Below are 19,567 nucleotides of genomic sequence, written 5' to 3'. Positions count from 1 at the left end.
AATTCAAGATTATATGGATGCTACGAATTAATAACCTATGATTTTTATACCCTTTATTTTTAAATAAATTACTTCCTTACTATTTTATGATTAGGTAGGTCATTTCTAATTTCTGCTATCAAAACTACTAACTAGTTATATTTTAAGTACCTACTTAGTTAACAGTTATCTTGATTGCGTTATTTATCCGTTTCAAACTTTTGTTTTACTTCTAGTAAAAAACCACGTTAAATCTTGCATCTACCCCATAGGCCATAGTATAGCAAAATAATACGAATAATTTTATCTCCACTCTGTGTAAATATGCTTATCTATCTTCTCTAAGGAATGTAGAGCAGACACAGTAATATTTACTGACCAATTTTGACTTCTAATTAATTACTGTACATTCCCGATAATTTAGTCGGAGTTGTTGTATTTTGAATTTGTTGAGCAATTAGATACCTCCGTACCTATATGAATAAAAAATAATTAGGTTTTTCGTAAACTCTACAATTATTATTAATAAAATTAAAAATTTCAATTATATTACATACTTAATTATTAAAAAATATATATTTTTTATGATTGATTTATTTATACTGCATTCGAAAGTTCATGCACACCACTTAAGAAAATAGATAATATGTTTTATCTAATAACTATCGATATCCTGTAGCTGCAAGGCATTGACCTTGTGTCCACTAATGTGACCTTTTCGGAATGATATCACATGGTATTTCAAATAACATACCATTATTTTTGTGAGATTAGTTTTAATAACCTTTTAACCTTTTATAAAATAAATTAACAAATAAACTGAGTACTTCCAGAAAATTTAAGGAATGCTCTACGTGAACGTAAACGCACTCAAGCCAATTGCTAGCTGAAAAGGTACAATGGTATATTCGAATTAGTTGCGTTTGTTTACAACTCATTGCTGCTTCTGTTCATAGCTCCAACTTCCGATTGCGCTAATATACGAATATTTGGAGCAATGGTCAAGCCTCAGATTAGGATTGTCGTTAATTTGTAGCATATGTGTCGACGGCAAAACTGTCGGTCAGAAGTCAGTAGGAGCAGTCACCGCGCGTCCACGAGTTGATGCGAACGATTTGTTAAAAATGTCGTCTCCGCGCCGCGAATCGAAACATCAATACTAAAAATACAATCTGTGTTCAGTGATTTTTTTTATTTCTTAATCCGTAAGTATTCAAAAATCGTCGATTTTATTCGATTTTAATAGTTATATAATCTGTACGCATAATCGATTGAACGCAGCGTTTAAAAATATTTATACTAACGATAGCGAAAAGTTGACATTTGAACTTTGATTCTAGATGTTCGTCGATAGTGTTATCAGTACGTATATTCCACAATTTTACCAGAAACTGTATATTTTTAAAAAAGATAAGTGCTTCGATTTGTGGTAGAGTGATCAAGCAAAGCACAAATGCATTTTCCGTAGGTAGGTATACAAATAGAAAAGATTTAACCTTCGATTAAATTAACGCAGTGTGTAAATGCATAGGTAAATATTTAACTTTCATAAAATTTCTCACTGAATTGTAAATAATTACTTACAATTCAGTGTACTTTGTAAGTGACCAAACAAAGATTAAAGGAAATTTCTATTGTATTCTCTTTTTTTCCGACCGCTCAAGCATTAATTAAAAAATAATTGTACATTGAAAAACAAAACAAATCAAACATGATGATCAACTTGTTTGTTTTTCAAATATAATGATACTGCAGTGCAAGGTACTATAATAACTAGCATCTACCAACTATTTCTAAGGAGTTTCCTTAAAATTTATTAATTCATAATTATGTTCATTAACCCCTTAAACAAGACTGTTTATATTCAATCAAACATTATTGTAAAACAAACAATACGGTTTCTCCACATAAATTTTAGTTAAAAATCTTTATGCCATATTTTTTGTAATCCGTTATTAAAACTGTATTAACTATAACAATAAACTAAAATACGATAAACAATTTAAATTCGCCGCCAAAATATGTTTATACACAACGATCGAAAAATAGAGTGACAAAAATAAACAGAGAAACATAGCTATTTGGCATCCACCTGGTTCAGATCATATAATTTGTAATGTGCAAAAAGTAATAATGTCTAATTTATCCAAATTATTAGAAAAGATGGTAAAGGAATGATGACGCATGGAATGATTATTTAATTATTTGTAATCTTTATTGCATACTAAACATAAAATACAAATTTCACACACACAGACAGGACATTTGATGCAGAATTATTTAAATGATTCTTGGACTTTTTTAATTAATTTTATTCAAAATTTTTATCAAAGTATAAACTATACTTTAATGTTACGTGTAGTTAGGTCATTTTAAATGAAATAAGTAATTATTATGAAAAGTGTCTATTAGGTATTCGTCGTTATTATACATACTATTCCTACTCTATGTCCTCATAAATAATTAATTGATATTATTTTCCTTAAACCATAATTTACTTATAATATGTAGGTACCTATATCTACTTTTCCATTCAATCTTGTCACTTCATTTATTTTATTATGATTTTGAAATGCGATTAAAGTTCCAAGTACTATTCACCAAGGGCATGATGGTAGAGCTAGAGCGGGTCATGACGAGAATGATCTAGTTCAACTATTAACCTTATATGTTTTCCTTTTTTCTTTATATCCTACAATATACATTATACAAGCAACGTGCACTGTCATCGAATTTATATGAATACCCTGCACACGGAGAATTATAATCGAATACAAAAGTATTTTTAATCAAGAGTAGTAGACGAATACATGCAGATGGAAAAATCCATATACAAATATTCGTGCCAACGAAAATATTTGTATGTGAATACTCTAGGATAACCGGCGTCTTGGAAGCTAAATGTTTGGTATTGTGAGTCAATTGTAATGTGATTGATAAAAGAGAATCACGATAAGACGTGATAACGCCCGTTCTATTTGGCCGGTGGCCAGGTACAAAAATACAAAGCTTAGCTGTCTCGTCTGCCTGGGACATTCGCAAATGCAACAATTGATATTAGGTCATTTCTACATACATAAACTTTTATTGGCAATGAGAAAAGTATTAAGTGTCGTATCTGACGATCCAGGTGGTCTAATGGTCTTATGTCTATATTTACGAGTTACGATACTAAACTTGTCTGTTCCTTTTGATTATTATTGCATCTTATTTACACTACTGTTTGATTTTAACCTTCAAATGTTATTAATAACTGACGAACTTTTAAGTGTCCACATTTTTTTTATTGACGTTGATGTACGTAATTTGATTTTATTATATTCTAGACTTTATCCATACTAATATTATAAATGCGAAAGTAACTCTGTCTGTCTGTCTGTCTGTTACTCAATCACGCCTAAACTACAGAACCAATTTGCATGAAATTTGGTATGGAGATATTTTGATACCCGAGAAAGGACATAGGCTACCTTTTATTGCGAAATATGTACCACGGGCGGAGCCGGGGCGGACCACTAGTACATATATATTTCCAAGTAGATAATAATAACTTATCAAGCATCAAACACCATCTAGATAATTAAAAAGTCATTCGCATGTGTTTTAGTTTACTGCCTCGGATGGTGCTAAATCTATTTAAACAGTTTTTTTTTTACTTTCTACTAAAAAATTGTGTAAAGATTAATAAAGATTTACTTACCAGTAAAAAGCAATTTAATACATGACGTCAAATTCGATTGAGCTAATATCTAAATCTTAAATTAACTCTAGGTAAAAGCCTAAGACCTTACCAACGACCTTTTAGAAACTAAAAGTAAAAGTAACATATTAATATGCATTATATGCCATTATCATAAGGTTTGAGATTAAGTGAACTTTATCAAAATCTAATTGTATCTAATGTGGTTCACTGCAAAATTGAATACATTACTAAAACTGAACTGACTCAGCAATGCGAATTGTATTATTATATAGAATGATGATGTTGAAAAACTTTAATTGTACCTACCTAAATTAAATTTTAATAACTAACTACGTTCTCGTTTATCATACAAACCAAAACATTTTTGCAATTTTGCAAGACAAAGTGTTTACCTACTATGTACAGAATTAAAAAGGGTATGGTATTTGAAATTGTTTTTTGGAAACGTTATAATGAAATCAATCTAAAAATTCAAAAGATTCCTATCCTAAATAATGTAAAGCATAAATATTTAATCAAATATAATTGTTTCAGCCGAAATACCAACAACCATGTTTCGAAGTGAAGAAATGGTATTATGCCAACTCTTTGTGCAGCCGGAAGCAGCTTATGTGTCAATGTATGAGCTCGGAGAGGCGGGAATAGCGCAGTTTAGAGATGTGAGTACATACAGTTGATATGGTGCAACTATTACAACAATCGAGATTTGTACCTTCACGATACAAATAGAAATACAAGGTTTTGGTTTGTAATTATAATCTACGTGTCTATAATATAATCATTATAGTATAAAGAATGCTTAAATAATGTCCATATAATTGCAAATGATTCTATAACCCCTGCGTACACCGGTTATTTCCACAATTTATTAATGCTCAAGTATAAAGACAACATTATAAGATCACGTTACATTAGTAGGTATGTCCGCTTTATAAATGAACAGATACAATCATTTAAATAAGAAATCTTGAAATAATGCAAAAATAAACGTAACCTGAAATAATGACTATAAACAAATCATATTATTATGTTTGCTTCAGTGACATATTTTATACACCTTATTTGTAGTTATTGTGCATAATATTATTATAACATAACTTTCACAGAAGTTTACTGTGAATGTGAAAGGGAATATTATTAAATATGGAACGAGTTATAAAAATTTCCAGTGTTAGGTGCCGACACTCCAAATTATTTTCAAATTAATATGGCCACACAATAAAAATAGAGTATACTAGCCACACAGAATAACGGTGTGCCTTGGCCTTAAGACGTGAAAAAAAAGTTAAAGAAAAAATTAAATTCTTTTTTCAAAACTTTTTTCTTTTACTGAGTTTTGTCTTGAAAATGGATTTAAATCAAAAATTGTGTTTTATAATATTTACGGAGTGATAGTAATTTAGTTTTGATAATATCCAGGTTCGTAATTTACATAACTAGATAAACTTTTCCTTAAATTGACGGTCGTTGCCTCTTCGAGGCAGATGCATTCACTTTTCCACCAAACGATTTTCTTTTCGTATAAATATGTATATTTAAACCTTAAGTATATTATGTTATCATCGGTTTCGTCTAATTCATACAATAAGTTTTTTTTATATAATTTCATACCGGAAATATAATCAGTATAAAATCCATTGAGTTAAATAATATTACTACGTAATGAGGAGACACCACGAACAAAATCTATGCGCCATTTTTTTGCTCTAACTAAGTTTTAAAAATTATTATCTAGTTAGGTACCTACTTACCGATGAAAGTTATTCCTTTGCACTTTTCCGTATTATTTTTATTATTTGTGCAATATCGTAACACACACGAAGGCATATTTGATGCGTTTCACTTTAAAACAAATAAAAAATGAGCGTGCAGTTACGCCATATGGCATATGTTGAGCGGAACATAAGTGATGTAGGCGGTGTCGTCTCCATATGTATATCTCAATGATAAAAACAGGATCTTTCAGATGTAAGTTTATTAATCAGACGGTCGCGGTCGTCGACGAGTTTATGTATTAAATAAATATTGAATAATTGCATTGGAAATATTACGACATGCTATTATCGATAATGAAAATGGGTCAAGCGTAAAGATATTTTAAACTGTGATAATTTTGCATTGTGCAATAATACGTAGGTTTTGTTTTCATCTTAAAGTGCTTATAATTTTTTAGACTACGAGTAGGTATTTCTAAGGTATTTCTCAATAATTTCCTTTGAGTAGGTAATAGAACAAGCCCGTCGAATTGAACAATATATTGTTAATATTGCATAGCGGTCAATTGAACCAAATGTTTTGGCTTTCATCCAAATGTGACTTCAAAGGTTGTATGCCCATTTTATTAGTCGGAAATGAATCGATTTCCGAATTATTGCTAATTTCATTTCAATTATGGTATGTTAAAATTAAGACGAGGGTGCAAGCTCGTCTAGCACTTCCGGGTTCGATTTAATCAATATTTGTAATGTATCCCTAACTTTTCGTGTTATTATTTTTATCAATCTTTTTTTTTTTCATTTATTACCTACATCTGCTTTGACAAAACGATGCTATATACCTAGGTATGTATTATAATACGATTTCTTTTTGATACTGTCACACCCTTTATTATACTTACTACAGATTATATTTGATAGGTCAAAGTAGGTATACCGAAAGCTTAGCATAGATTAAAAAGTATCGTATTACTCAACCTAAATATTTCCCTTGAGCAAAATGGATAGGCCGTCAGGTTGCGTATCCAATTTTGCGTGCCCCATCTTTCTAGGAGTGGCCTTCGTGACTACACTATTGATTTCACCCCGAAACTGCTTCTTGACATATAACAAGAAATAATTTGAAAATTCTAATTCCGAGTTATTTCAAGGATTTTAAAACAAATCGCTCAATGCTTTTTCCAGCATTCTGAAAACATACATTAAAGATAAGAGTAGGTACTTATAATATTAATTAATAAATAATTTACGAGATTTCTTAAGTAAATTTCAATAATTGTAGAAAATATTTAAATCAATGTAACTTCAAATTTTACAAAGATTTGACTAGGTACCATTAATTTTTACTGCATTCCCCGGCTTTTGATTGTCTTTTCAGTCAATACCTACTGAATATTAAGCAACGATAATAACCGAAATAAACGAAATCTTGTTCGATTGTTCATAAAATAAATATTTCACAGCATGTGGGTATTTAGACAGTTCATTTCCAGACTCCAAATAATATCTACATTATTGATTATGTAATATGTTGTCATTAGTATCTTTTAGAATACTTCCTTAAATTATGAAGATGTTTGCAAATAATTTAATTGCTAGGCTTTGCTTTCTTCATAGGCATTTTAAAACATTACACACAAAGACTTAGGTACATATTTAAACAGTGCTAAAAACGAAAAAATACGTAGGTACCTTAATAATATTTTGGCTAAGCGGAAAACACCATAACCTTTATACAAATATTATCGCCAATTATGCAACATAATACCAACATTTACTTTAGATTATTAGATACTTATCTATAGATATTTAAATATGTATTGGAATAATATGTCTGCGAATGTTTATTTGTACTATGCAATTGCGAACCAAGCTGCTTAGAACGTTAATAGTTATTTCATAAATATGTCGCCACCATAATATTACTATAATAATATAAATTTATAATTTATTTATAAAGAGCTGTCAGCTTCAGCTGCAGTAGGACTCGTGAAGGCCTTATAATATATTTCCAGACCGACATTCCCACTGATATAGGTACCTATCTACTATTTATAAATCTGAAAATCTCTGTTTATCCGACCCAAATCATTCTTTTTTTTGCGTTTACCTCGTATGATAGACTCATAATTTATTTAAGGCTTACCTACTGCATTTTTTCTTAAATTATTTAAGTTAAGAAGTTTTATTATTTGATTGATTAAAATTACGATATCGCATAAAAATATAATATAGATTTTATTTAATATAGGAATTGCTCCTAAATTGTCGTTAAAAGACTACATTATATCCAATGGAACTACTATGGGTATAAAGGTTTTCATCTAAAGTGATGCCTAGGCCGCTTCAACCATATAAAATAAACACTTTACGTGTTAGAGTCAAGTACATTTAATTGACTTTAATTGAAACGGCAATGGCAATCAGCTGCGACATTTTATTATAGTTTGTATTAAACGGACTGTTTTTGCATTACGTAACGTTTTTATAATTGTACAATGTACAATGAATGAGATGGTAGTAACAGTCGAGCTCTAGCAACTATGTACCATTTTTTAATGGACAAAGAAAGATCATAACTAATTCGAATTCCACGCGATAGAGAGAAATGCATATGCATAAATATATATAAATGCTTTTTACGATTAAACATTATATAAAAATAATAAAAGAAAATACCTCATTCCACTTATGTAACTGCAACGTTAAATATTATTTAGTAGCTCTCTTGCGCAAAAAATCAAAAATACTAAACTGATTTGGCGAAATTAAGACTTTTTAATGACTTGAAGAGTACTTAGTTCAAGTTCGGGTACCGTTAAAATGGTTGTGAACCCAGGCTGATATGACTACTTAGAGAACTTTTTACTTTTGGTAATATAATTTGTTATTTCATAACATTTGCATATCACTGAAGCGAAAACATAAGATGTGACCCTACAAGAGTCTTCAAGGCCAAAGAAGTTTTACTTCTAAAATGATAATAGAAAATGTGACAAATACCTGTAATAGCTGCGGACCGGGAGCGTCAATGAAGCAATAAAATAAACAGATGGGCTTGGATGCTGCGAATGACCAATTGGGTGTCTATTTTTGGGTTAAGGTGCGGTCTCAGCATCAGGGCTGTCCAATATCATTTTTTCTTAGCTTCCTCTTAAAACTAAAACAACTAAATATTAACGATGTCGTTCATCCTTGAATACCTGCCTACATACATAGAAGATAAGTAACATAGCACTGCAGGAAATAAAGCCCCTTGAAGTTCATTAAATTTATTTTCTCTTCTATTCAAATACTAATGAGAGAGATCATAATATTATAATTTTCAGTATGTAAAAAAATAAAATAATTTGGCTGACGATCAAACAGGTAAATATCTACTACCTTTACAACAAGCTAAATTAATAAATAGCTATTTATAATGAACACTATATAATTGATATAGTTTCTGACATGACAGGAAATATACATGTACATGTAGGTAATATGTATTTTAGCAACCCTGAGGCGAATTGATTTATTTTCATATCTAATAAATATACGTACGTATTGTCTGCGATAATATTTTACGGTACTAATAATAATTTAGCGCCAATATATTATTTTATGGCGAGATTCAAGGTTATAATATTATTTTAACTAATACTTGTGTAAATTCGTAATCAAAATTGAAAATAATTATTTTTCCTAGTTAACTATTCCTTACGAAAAGTTTTGTAAAAACTCCATATTTTATTAGTTATAATAATAAATAATAATACAGCTGAAATGTTAAGTATAAACAACATTCATTGTTTCTTTAGAACACCGTCTGCACTCTTAATAAAGACTAATACAGTATTATTACAAGTGGGCGAAGTACTTACATTAAATAATGAATTGTATGAGAATTCTTCTACATATTCAATTAAACAATACAAAAGTAGTTCAAAATAAGGGAAACTACATATTAGAATTTCTTTCAACATATTTCTCCTGGTGTTTTGCGTTAAATGCTTTCTGCTAATATTTTCTTTTATCACATATGAATCAAAAGAAAACAGTGGAATTCCAATAATATGATGTTACATTTGTTTTATCTGTTAAATAATATAATAATATGATTTTGTGTTGGATAATAATCCATCAAGAAAGTCTTACCAATAGAAAATCACTAACATATTGCTACGACCAATAGTAGCAGAGGTGCAATGAAAAATATTTCAAAAATATTTTTAGAGCAGACGAATTTGCGTGCGTGGTAGGTAGTTATAGGTAATAATACCTGTATTCCTAGAAATTATTTCAACAGCAATGTTTGGAATCTACATCAATTTCTATACGAATAAATATTTTATATCTTTCTCCATTTTATTAATTGGGTGCGCGATAAATGATTGATGACAATCATCCTTCAAATGCGAAAGTTTCTGAGTACCTATGGATGGATGTTTATTACTCTTTCACGCAAATACTACTGAACCGATTACGATGAAATTTAGTATACTTTTTATTCCGGAAATCCCACAGGAACGGGAAGTAGGTATGCGGTTATTTGAAAACGCGGTCGAAGACGCGGGTGGAGTTCCAGTAACTCAATATATTAACTTCATAATATGGAATGTGTCCCACAAATAAATAGTCATAAATACAAATTGCATTATTACACAAGGAAACTCATTACAAATTGCATTTATGTATTTCATATCTTGAAACCAGGAGTTAACTATTTACCTTCCTTAGGACATAATATACCTATTACTTATAGCATAAATAACGGGAAATTGAGTGCTATATAATATAATATTATACCTACACAAACTAAATATCACAGTAAACCCGGTAAAGTAGGTATTCGTTTTTTTATCGCACTGTCCGTATATTTCTGCGATTTGCCAGTTACATTATAGTACATAAATACAGTAGCATTTTGATTACTCACTACTACAGAAATAGTTAAGAACTATGAGAGATAGAAAAACAGATAATTCCGTCGCGCGGTATGAAAACAACATGCATGATATTATATGAAATGACATAAAAATTCAGCAAAGGTATTGAAAATCATATATTGTAATAAGAATGTACATGATCCAAACCATTAACCGACACTTATAGTCATAAATTCATAACCTAGAGTCAAGACTCAAGATCAGTCATCATTACAGCACTTGTCCGGAGTTCTGTAGGGAGGATTAATGGATTAATGACAATAAAATCAGTCAACGTTCTTGTCTTCCTACAAGTTTACAACGTTGTTTGTATGAGTGCCTTTCATTTATTTGGCGGCACAGCCATCAATTAAGAAGTAAAACCATTGAGCATTAATTATTTAGAGACCTCGTGACTCAATTGTGATCACGTTTTCTTACAAATGTTTATATAACATGTTTTGGTCACCAGTTAAATCCACACGTGAATGATTTTCAACGTCGATATGTGACGGAAGTGCGGCGGTGCAGCGAAATGGAGCGAAAGCTACGTTGGGTGAGCGGCGAGCTGCCGGAGCCGCCGCCGCCGCCCAAGCCTGCTCCAAGAATCATGAGCCCGAGGGAAATTAATATCCTAGAGGTAACAATTACTTAGCCTGTAGTTCAAAATTTTATGACTGGTTACGTAAGTTACGTTGAATCGAAACATAACCCTTAAATATGACATGTTTGATTGTTCGCAAGGAACAGTACAGCAGCTAGTACAAGGAATAGACTGCCCTGCGTTCTCCTTGCAAAATGCGATAATATTCTGTTAAAAAAAATGCTAACACTCTAAACTGATCTTCTTTACGATGTAATTATGTCTACGGCGCGACATTGACCCAAATTATGCAAATGCTCGACTAGCTTTTCCTGTTTCACTTAAAATCTTAAACACGATTCAATCCATATGTCTACTTTGATTTTATAATGTGATTGATAATGTAATCTATTATTTAGACTGTAATTGCAACCCGTAGGTATTTTGTCTAAATATACAAGAAATGTTAATTATTGTCGAGTGAACCTAATTTGCCATTATCTCTATCTTTAACTATCAGATTAAATACCTCTACATTTTTAAAAGCTGTTGAAATAAAGAGCATGAATGAAATGTCTTGCCACAGGATAGTATTAAGTCTTCCAATTGAGACAACAACTTCCCTAGCTCAAATTGAACATCCACCTAGACGCCGCAACTTTACTTGTATTCATGTCCAGGTCCGTGATAATTGCATAATATATTTTAAGGTCACCTAGTTACTTTACTGTGTAACTTCAGTCTATGTCATAGTCCCATTTCCTGGAGGATTATAAAATAGCGTCCGACTTTTCCACACAGTAAATTGATATAATTATAAGTAATAATTAAATTGGATAAAATTGATTACAAGTAGAATACACGGAATAATACCATGTACTCTAATTACTTAAGTATCGAATAATTTCCTGAATACAATATCAGCTTAAATAATAATGTCATTCCTTGAATATACCTACATGCAATTTTTTCAGGAAAGAATTGACTACATCGAATCTGAGATCCAAGAAATAACACGAAACGCACAGAATCTAAAAACAGATTACCTTTCTCTTATCGAATTGAAAATCTTGATAGAAAAAACTCAAACGTTTTTCCAAGACCACAGTGCCCATAGGAAAATATCAGCTTCAGTACAAGTGTATAATAATGAAGGAGTTATAGGACATTTGGGTTTCATTGCTGGAGTGGTTGCTACTCCGAGAGTGCCTTCTTTCGAGAGAATGCTTTGGAGGATATCACACGGTAATATATTCTTCAAACAAGCCCAAATAGACGAACCTTTGAAAGACCCTGTAACGGTAAGTAATTATGTGCTTTACTACCTATAACATAAGAGTAAAAATTATATGACTATAGTCACATATTATGTGCTCTAATAAAATATCTGCAATACGGTATAAGGCTACTCATAGTATTTGCGTGCTAGAGCGCAAAGTTCGTTGGCCTACAGCTGTTAGTATTGATTTTCTAGTTAACAACAGAGTTATTAAAATAAAAGTTTAGGGTGTAAATCGTCACTCAACCGTAAAATAATTGCATGTTCAATGTTCACAGTTTTTAAACAAAAGGGACTTTTTGGCCTACATTATATTGTATCTACTTCTATTGACAGTGTCGACATTATCAAATATTATTTAGCCGATAGCTCTACTCTGATTGTCAAAGCGCATTGAAATTATTGTATATTGACATAGTATGATATTTAAAAGATGTTAAATTTTCACATTTCTGAAACAAACCCTTTTATACACTGGTGTCCGACGTCCCGAAAACATAACTTTTCATTTATGAGCACGTTGCGTATAATTGAAATAAATATGAGGACAGTAGATACGTCACGTGCTGACCCAGTTAATCCAGTCCCTAAATTTATACAATATGGAATTATTAAACTACGCAACGCTTTTAGGGTCACGAGCTACAAAAGACAGTATTTGTCGTGTTCTTCCATGGCGAGCAAATAAAATTGCGTGTAAAGAAAGTATGCACTGGCTTTCAAGCGACTTTATACCCTTGTCCAGCTACTTATAAGGATCAACAGGATATGTTAGCAGGCGTGGAGAGCAGAATAAAGGATTTGGAAATGGTAGGTATTATTCTGTTGTTACTTTAATCAATGTTTAAGGTGATACTTATTGTATGTGATGTCTATTCTTTAAGATATATGTCCATTCGCTATTGCATGCTCATTCATTCATTCATTTCCACGCTAAAACAGTGAATATATCATAGCAATTGCTTGTACAGTTCTACTACTGACTAGAACTGTACAAGCAATTAGAGATCGTTATCAATTTAACGTGTGATTCGTAGAATACGGTAAAGTTAAAAAAAATATTCCCACACAGTATGATATTCACCAGTTATAAAGTCTCTTGGTTAAAATTTATCCGTCCAATAAAGTATTATACGAACATTTTAAAATTTCACCTTTAAACTGTCAAATAGGGCAATTAGAATACATTTTTGAAATGGTAGTTTAATACGTTATTCGATGAATAAGGTTTTCAACCAACGATTGAAAAATCAGCCCTAAGTATTTTATATTGTTCATTTCGAAATAACGAACTGGATGATATAATAAATATGCCAAAAAATGATATAATACAATTCTAAAAAATCGAAAGTAATAAACTTTTACTAAATTTGAAATCACATTAGGATGCGACTTGTGGGTGTGTTTTTTGAAATTCGGACCGAAATATTTCTCCTAATTCGAATAGAACCTTGATAGAACACGGGTAATGCAATCGCCTTTAATTTATTAAATTAACAAGGTTACGAACTAGGATATTGTATTTTATTTGTATTATAACTGTTAATACAATTTAACTACTATAATTATGATTTTTATTGAGGCTTTGTTAAAGTATTGAAAATTACCTTATATTGCTTTGAATAAGTATTTATAACAATCAAACCGGGAATCATAAGTCAGTGTCCAGGACACTGCAGTTAAAATGAGATTGACTCCTAAGTCCTAGTACTAGAACGAATGGCAGCCCTACAGGGCAACATAATCTAATCCAACCTTCAACGCCTACGTGTATGGTAATAACACCCGTGAGTGCATCAATGAATAAATAAATACGAATTAGTGTACATTATGCTCATTGATCGCATAATTCATATAAATAAGTGGACGACATCAACATCGCACAAAAGCACAATTCCTTTGAATTATTTAAGAGTCAATGACAATAAAATTTAATAGATTTTTTTGCTAAGGAAAATTATTTCGACTGTTGACTCTTAATAACCAGTACTTAACCTTGAATCGTAGAATTTTGAATTTGAATTAATTTCCAATCAATTAAGGCCAGATTCATGTTTGTTTTTTATTTTACGACAACATTGCATTGTAAACAACAAATTTATACGGTAAACAAGACACGTTACGTTAACAAGATACGTTACAATTAACTATAATCTCGAACTGAAAAAAAACCAAAACAGGCTTATCGTTACCCGCTCTCTATTTTGCCAAGAAAAAACTCAGGTAAGTGCCCGAGTTTCACTTAGTCACGCACCATTCAGCGTCGTGGCTGGACGTTCTTTTTGTATTTTAAAATCGGCAGTTGTTATTACGAAGTACATGAGTGAGACATGTATTATATCTCGTGCGTGAGAGTGAAAGAGAGAACAACTGTATTGGTGATAATGCGTTAGTAAGTAGGTATGTATTAATTACGCTGTTTTTTAGTGCAATGATGTTGGCGTATGCCGCGTCTACTAGTATAATTGGTCATTGGCTTTATATCTGTGAATCTGCACAACATAATATACCTACCTACTTCAAACAGCTCATCTTAACAGACCATTCCAAAAATATTCCCTTACAAATAAAACTATAACTCTCTCAACTCAGGTTCTAGAACAAACGGAACAACACAGACGCTTAGTGCTGACCAACATAGCTAGAGACATAAGCACTTGGATGGTCGCAGTACGTAAGGAGAAAGCCATATACCATACGCTTAATATGTTCAGTATGGATATAATAAAGAAGTGCCTTATAGCGGAGTGCTGGGTGCCCAGACAGGATCTGCCGCTGTTGCAAAAGGCCCTGGATGATGGAGTGGTGAGTTTGTTCATCTAGTACAATTATGTGGTATTCTAATACAATTATGTATCATTCTAGAAAAATTGTGTGTTATTCTAGACTCTAGTAGAATTTAATGTTATTCTAGTAGAATTATGTGTTATTATAGTACAATTGTTTTAAGGTTACGTTTTTAATGAATTTTATTGATAGACTTATATTTACTGTGTGTGTTAAATTATAGAATCAGTTCAACTTTTCTTCTCTGTTTATCAAACGTCCAAACGTATTTCTTTCACATACGTAAAGCACAGTCCTAAAGTAACTATTTTGTTATATGTGCCTAAACATAAAATCAAATGGAATGTACACAAATAATCTAATATTATTTTAATAATGTGATAGCATTAAAATACACATTGTAACGAACACCATTATATTATTCTTTGTCGCTATGTACTACCTACCTATAAAAGCAACAAAAGCGACATATCCATACAACGCATTGTTTCTCCCCCACAATGAAGTTTAAATGTAAATAATATAAAAGCGTAGGCTCAATAAAGTTCAAGGCCTGCCCACTCGATAATCAATTGCCATGAATTAGTAGACGGTCGGGATCACGTTGCATTTCAATAATGTACGTATTTTGATACGAAATCGGTATATAGGTATACCTATTGGTAATATTTGCGACTTTATTTATCGTGCCTTTGCATTTTTGCGTAGCTATCCAAATATTGTACTGCTTTACAAATACAGGGTGGAAAAAAGGAGTTTAAACAATCTTTATACATTTAAAGTTCTAATTTAACAAAATTTGCTATCTCCATTGAGTTACCATGTAATGGCTATCTCCAGTATTTTAAATACTTTCCCTCTTGTGTACGTAGATGTTTCTGATTTTATCTAAAAATTATGTTTATAATAACTATATCCTTTTTTAATACATATAATAAATAACAGAAAGCAAGCGGCAGTCCGATCCCCTCGATCCTGCACCACGTGCACACAACGGAAATTCCGCCCACCTTCAACAGGACCAACAAATTCACTAAGGGCTTCCAGAATCTCATTGATTCCTATGGAATCGCCAGCTATAGAGAGGTTAATCCAGGTAAGATTATAATTACATGTGTTTTGCTGTGTAATTAATTGGATTAAGTTTATATCGCGATTAAATTAGGTAGGTACTGGATTGTTATTCCAAATTAAAAAAAATAATTATTATTTTCAAATAAAGCAAATCAGTGTTTATCAGTATTACCAAAACAGAAGAAAGAAAGAAAGTACAGCTTTAAATAATTTTGCTACGGAGTTACGGAGACCATTTAAAGCTGTTTTCCTGTGCGCGCTATAGTCTACTAGCTTTCCGCCCGCGGCATATAGGCAAGCATAGTTCCCGTTCCCGTGGGATTTCCGGGATAAAACCTATCCTATAATCCAAGTTACCCTCTATATGTGTGCTAATTTTCATTGTAATTAATCGGTTCAGTATTTGCGTGAAAGAGTAACAAACATACATATACACATCCATCCTCACAAAACTCTGGCATTTATAACAGTACTAGGATAAGATAGGATACCATTTACTAAACTAACTAAACCTTATTATTATCTTCTTTTCAGCACTATACACTATAATAACATTCCCGTTCCTCTTCGCGGTAATGTTCGGCGACATGGGCCACGGGCTCATCATGACCGCATTCGCCGCCATCATTATAATCCTGGAAAAGCCGTTAGCCAAGAAAAAGACGGACAACGAAATTTGGAACATTTTCTTTGGGGGTCGCTACATTATATTGTTAATGGGAATATTTTCAATGTACACCGGGTTGATATATAACGATTTGTTCTCGAAGTCTCTCAATATATTTGGGAGTAGTTGGAGGAATGTGTACGATAATGATACTTTAAGGCATCATAGGATGTTGGAATTGGACCCGGCGCTCGCGTACACGCAGACTCCGTACCCGCTGGGAATTGATCCTGCTTGGCAGGTGAGCAGCTATGTAAAATAAGTATTTATGTGAGAATATAATAAAGTATATTGAAAATATAACTGCTTGATTGCTTTTCAATAAATCTATATTCTCGTATATTTTTAAAGGACCATTTTATTTAGTTTTCTTGTATAATTATTTTACAAAAATTGTACTCGATTTTTTGTGAAATATGAGAAAAAATATTTTTTTTATTATTATTTTCTATGGCAAGAATGCAAAAAAATGCCAGCGTCTCTGTTTTTACTTTTTTTCTTATTCTTTTGTTTCTAGGGAACCATTTATTTTAATAAATTCATTCATCAATGCTTATCTTTTTCCAGTTTGCGGCCAACAATATAATATTTCTGAACTCATTCAAGATGAAACTGTCCATAATATTCGGCGTGATACACATGGCCTTCGGGGTAACATTGAGTGTGGTAAACTTCAAGTAATTACTGTATTCATAGAAATTATATTATATTTAATTCCTATTGTTATTGTTTAGTTTTATCATTACATCATACCAATCAAAATAATATTTGATAGATACTCGAAAATGTAAAAGTCGAACGAAAAGTTATGTATATCGCTAACCACTATTATATATATTTATGTAGAATTTCTAAAAAGCAGCCTAAAAATAATATATAAAAAGTCTTAAAAATTGTTATAGAAGCTATTTTTACAACAGTAAATAAATTAAAAACTAGACATTACGTGAAACTTGACTATCTTTACAGTTACTTCAAGAGGCCATACATGATATTCCTGCAGTACATACCGCAGATATTGTTCCTGCTTCTGCTATTTTGGTATCTGTGTATCATGATGTTTATGAAATGGATCATGTATTCGACTGTATCAGATGGTGAGAATTTTTGTAATATTGCTTGAATTATTAAGGTATTATTATGCTGATTGTTAAAACTGCTCAGTCTCAAATTATCAGTGATAAGGTAGGTATTTTGGACAAACAAAATTGTATTTTTTTTTTTTGGTACGTTTGTAGTTAAGTTTGTAGTACTACTTATAATTTTAATTCAGTATTTCATTAATTAATGTTTTGAAATCAAAGTTTCTAGAGTACTGTAGTTCCGAAAAATCTGTCTCCAGAATATAACAAATCAACATATTATGCGTCATCTGTGCGTATTGGCTAAGAAAGAATCACAAAACCTACTCTCAAAAAAAAAATCACTTTTACTTAAATATATTCTAACCATATTAAATTTTAAAATCCCAATCTACATCAACCTAAAACAAAAAATAATAAAAATAAAAAACTTAAAACTCCAGATCCCGCATACGACTCCGCCTGCGCACCGTCCGTGCTCATAATGTTCATCAACATGATGTTACTCAAGGACACAGAAGTTCGTTCCCCGTGCCGTGCTGACATGTATACAGGACAACACGCCATACAACGGACCTTTCTCGCTGTGGGATTTCTGTGCATACCCATCATGTTGCTAGGCAAACCGCTGTATCAAATGTATAAGAAGAAGCGGAATGTGAGTATTTCTAGTAGTTTAGGTGTTTTTTTGAAATATAATAGAGTCTAAAGAGCACAGGATTTCGCGCGCCGTGCCGCGTCAACATGAACGCGAGGCAGCCATTCAAAGGACCTATAATTTTTATAATAAACTTTTTTATGCATTAATGTAATGGAAATCTAGTTAATAAGAAATTAATTACATAAAAAACGGATTTTCTTCTCCAGCCGGGTCCAACAGTAGAAGACGGTGAATGCGAGAAGCCCGTGGATCCCGAGGAAGGCATCGGCGAGATAATGATAACACAAGCGATACACACCATCGAGTACGTGCTCGGTGCCGTTTCGCACACCGCCTCGTATTTGCGGCTGTGGGCCTTGTCTTTGGCGCATGCTCGTAAGTGTAAAGTTGATTTGAATTTGATAATATATTGTTCTCTATGTACACTATACAGACCTATATGAATAAACAGGAAACTTTGTTTGTAATAAGTAAATATAACATTATTATATAACTCAGTGATGAAAACTTCGTATTTCTTTCAAGATCTAGTTCAATACAAACTCCATATTTAGTTAAATCGCATTCTAATATTTTCCGTAAAATTAACGCTATAGTACACATCATCACATTTATGTTCTAGAACATTCTGGAACTTCACACAAACAGACGTTCTAGAACATTCGAGAGCTCTACACAACCAAACGTTCTAGAACATTCGAGAGCTCTACACAACCGAGCATTCCAGAATATTCGAGAACTCCACCCCAAAAAACATTCTAGAACATTCGAGAACACTACAAACGTTGTGGAACATTCCAGAACTATCCGCGGTACTATGGCAGCGTCTGCTCCGCATGGGGCTGGGCGGGGGCCCGCCCGCGAAGGCCATCGTGCTGTACTTGATATTCGCGGTGTGGGCGTTCTTCACGCTCGCTATACTCGTGCTCATGGAGGGGCTGTCGGCGTTCTTGCATACTTTGAGGTTGCATTGGTGAGTCATTTAATTGTTTAGTTGCTTTTTTAATTGGTATGGTATGTATTGTTATGTATTATAGTATTTTTTTGTGAATTTACTTAATGTGATATTAGCTAATGTTTTATAAGATTAGCTTCAATTTCTTTTCCTTTTACTTTAATGATTCACA

At 32.0% G+C, this 19,567-nt stretch overlaps 1 protein-coding gene across 1 annotated transcript in view; it reads left to right on the top strand.

The window, feature by feature from the left end:
- Positions 1-1,047: 1,047 nt before the first annotated feature.
- The window catches only part of LOC123693022 (V-type proton ATPase 116 kDa subunit a1-like), a 21,186-nt gene continuing 2,666 nt past the window's right edge, over positions 1,048-19,567 (top strand). Inside the window, exons 1-13 of the mRNA XM_045637888.1 lie at positions 1,048-1,184; positions 4,217-4,341; positions 10,780-10,947; positions 11,865-12,191; positions 12,803-12,979; positions 14,762-14,974; positions 15,902-16,052; positions 16,565-16,938; positions 17,265-17,374; positions 17,667-17,794; positions 18,223-18,437; positions 18,647-18,815; positions 19,242-19,413. Coding sequence (XP_045493844.1) covers positions 4,234-4,341; positions 10,780-10,947; positions 11,865-12,191; positions 12,803-12,979; positions 14,762-14,974; positions 15,902-16,052; positions 16,565-16,938; positions 17,265-17,374; positions 17,667-17,794; positions 18,223-18,437; positions 18,647-18,815; positions 19,242-19,413 — 2,312 coding nt within the window. The 5' untranslated portion in view covers positions 1,048-1,184; positions 4,217-4,233. The remainder of the gene's footprint in view (positions 1,185-4,216; positions 4,342-10,779; positions 10,948-11,864; positions 12,192-12,802; positions 12,980-14,761; positions 14,975-15,901; positions 16,053-16,564; positions 16,939-17,264; positions 17,375-17,666; positions 17,795-18,222; positions 18,438-18,646; positions 18,816-19,241; positions 19,414-19,567) is intronic.

The sequence above is a fragment of the Colias croceus genome, chromosome 7, assembly GCF_905220415.1.
Source record: "Colias croceus chromosome 7, ilColCroc2.1".
NCBI classification, from domain to species: domain Eukaryota; kingdom Metazoa; phylum Arthropoda; class Insecta; order Lepidoptera; family Pieridae; genus Colias; species Colias croceus.
This window is presented reverse-complemented; position numbering and strand designations above follow the sequence as displayed.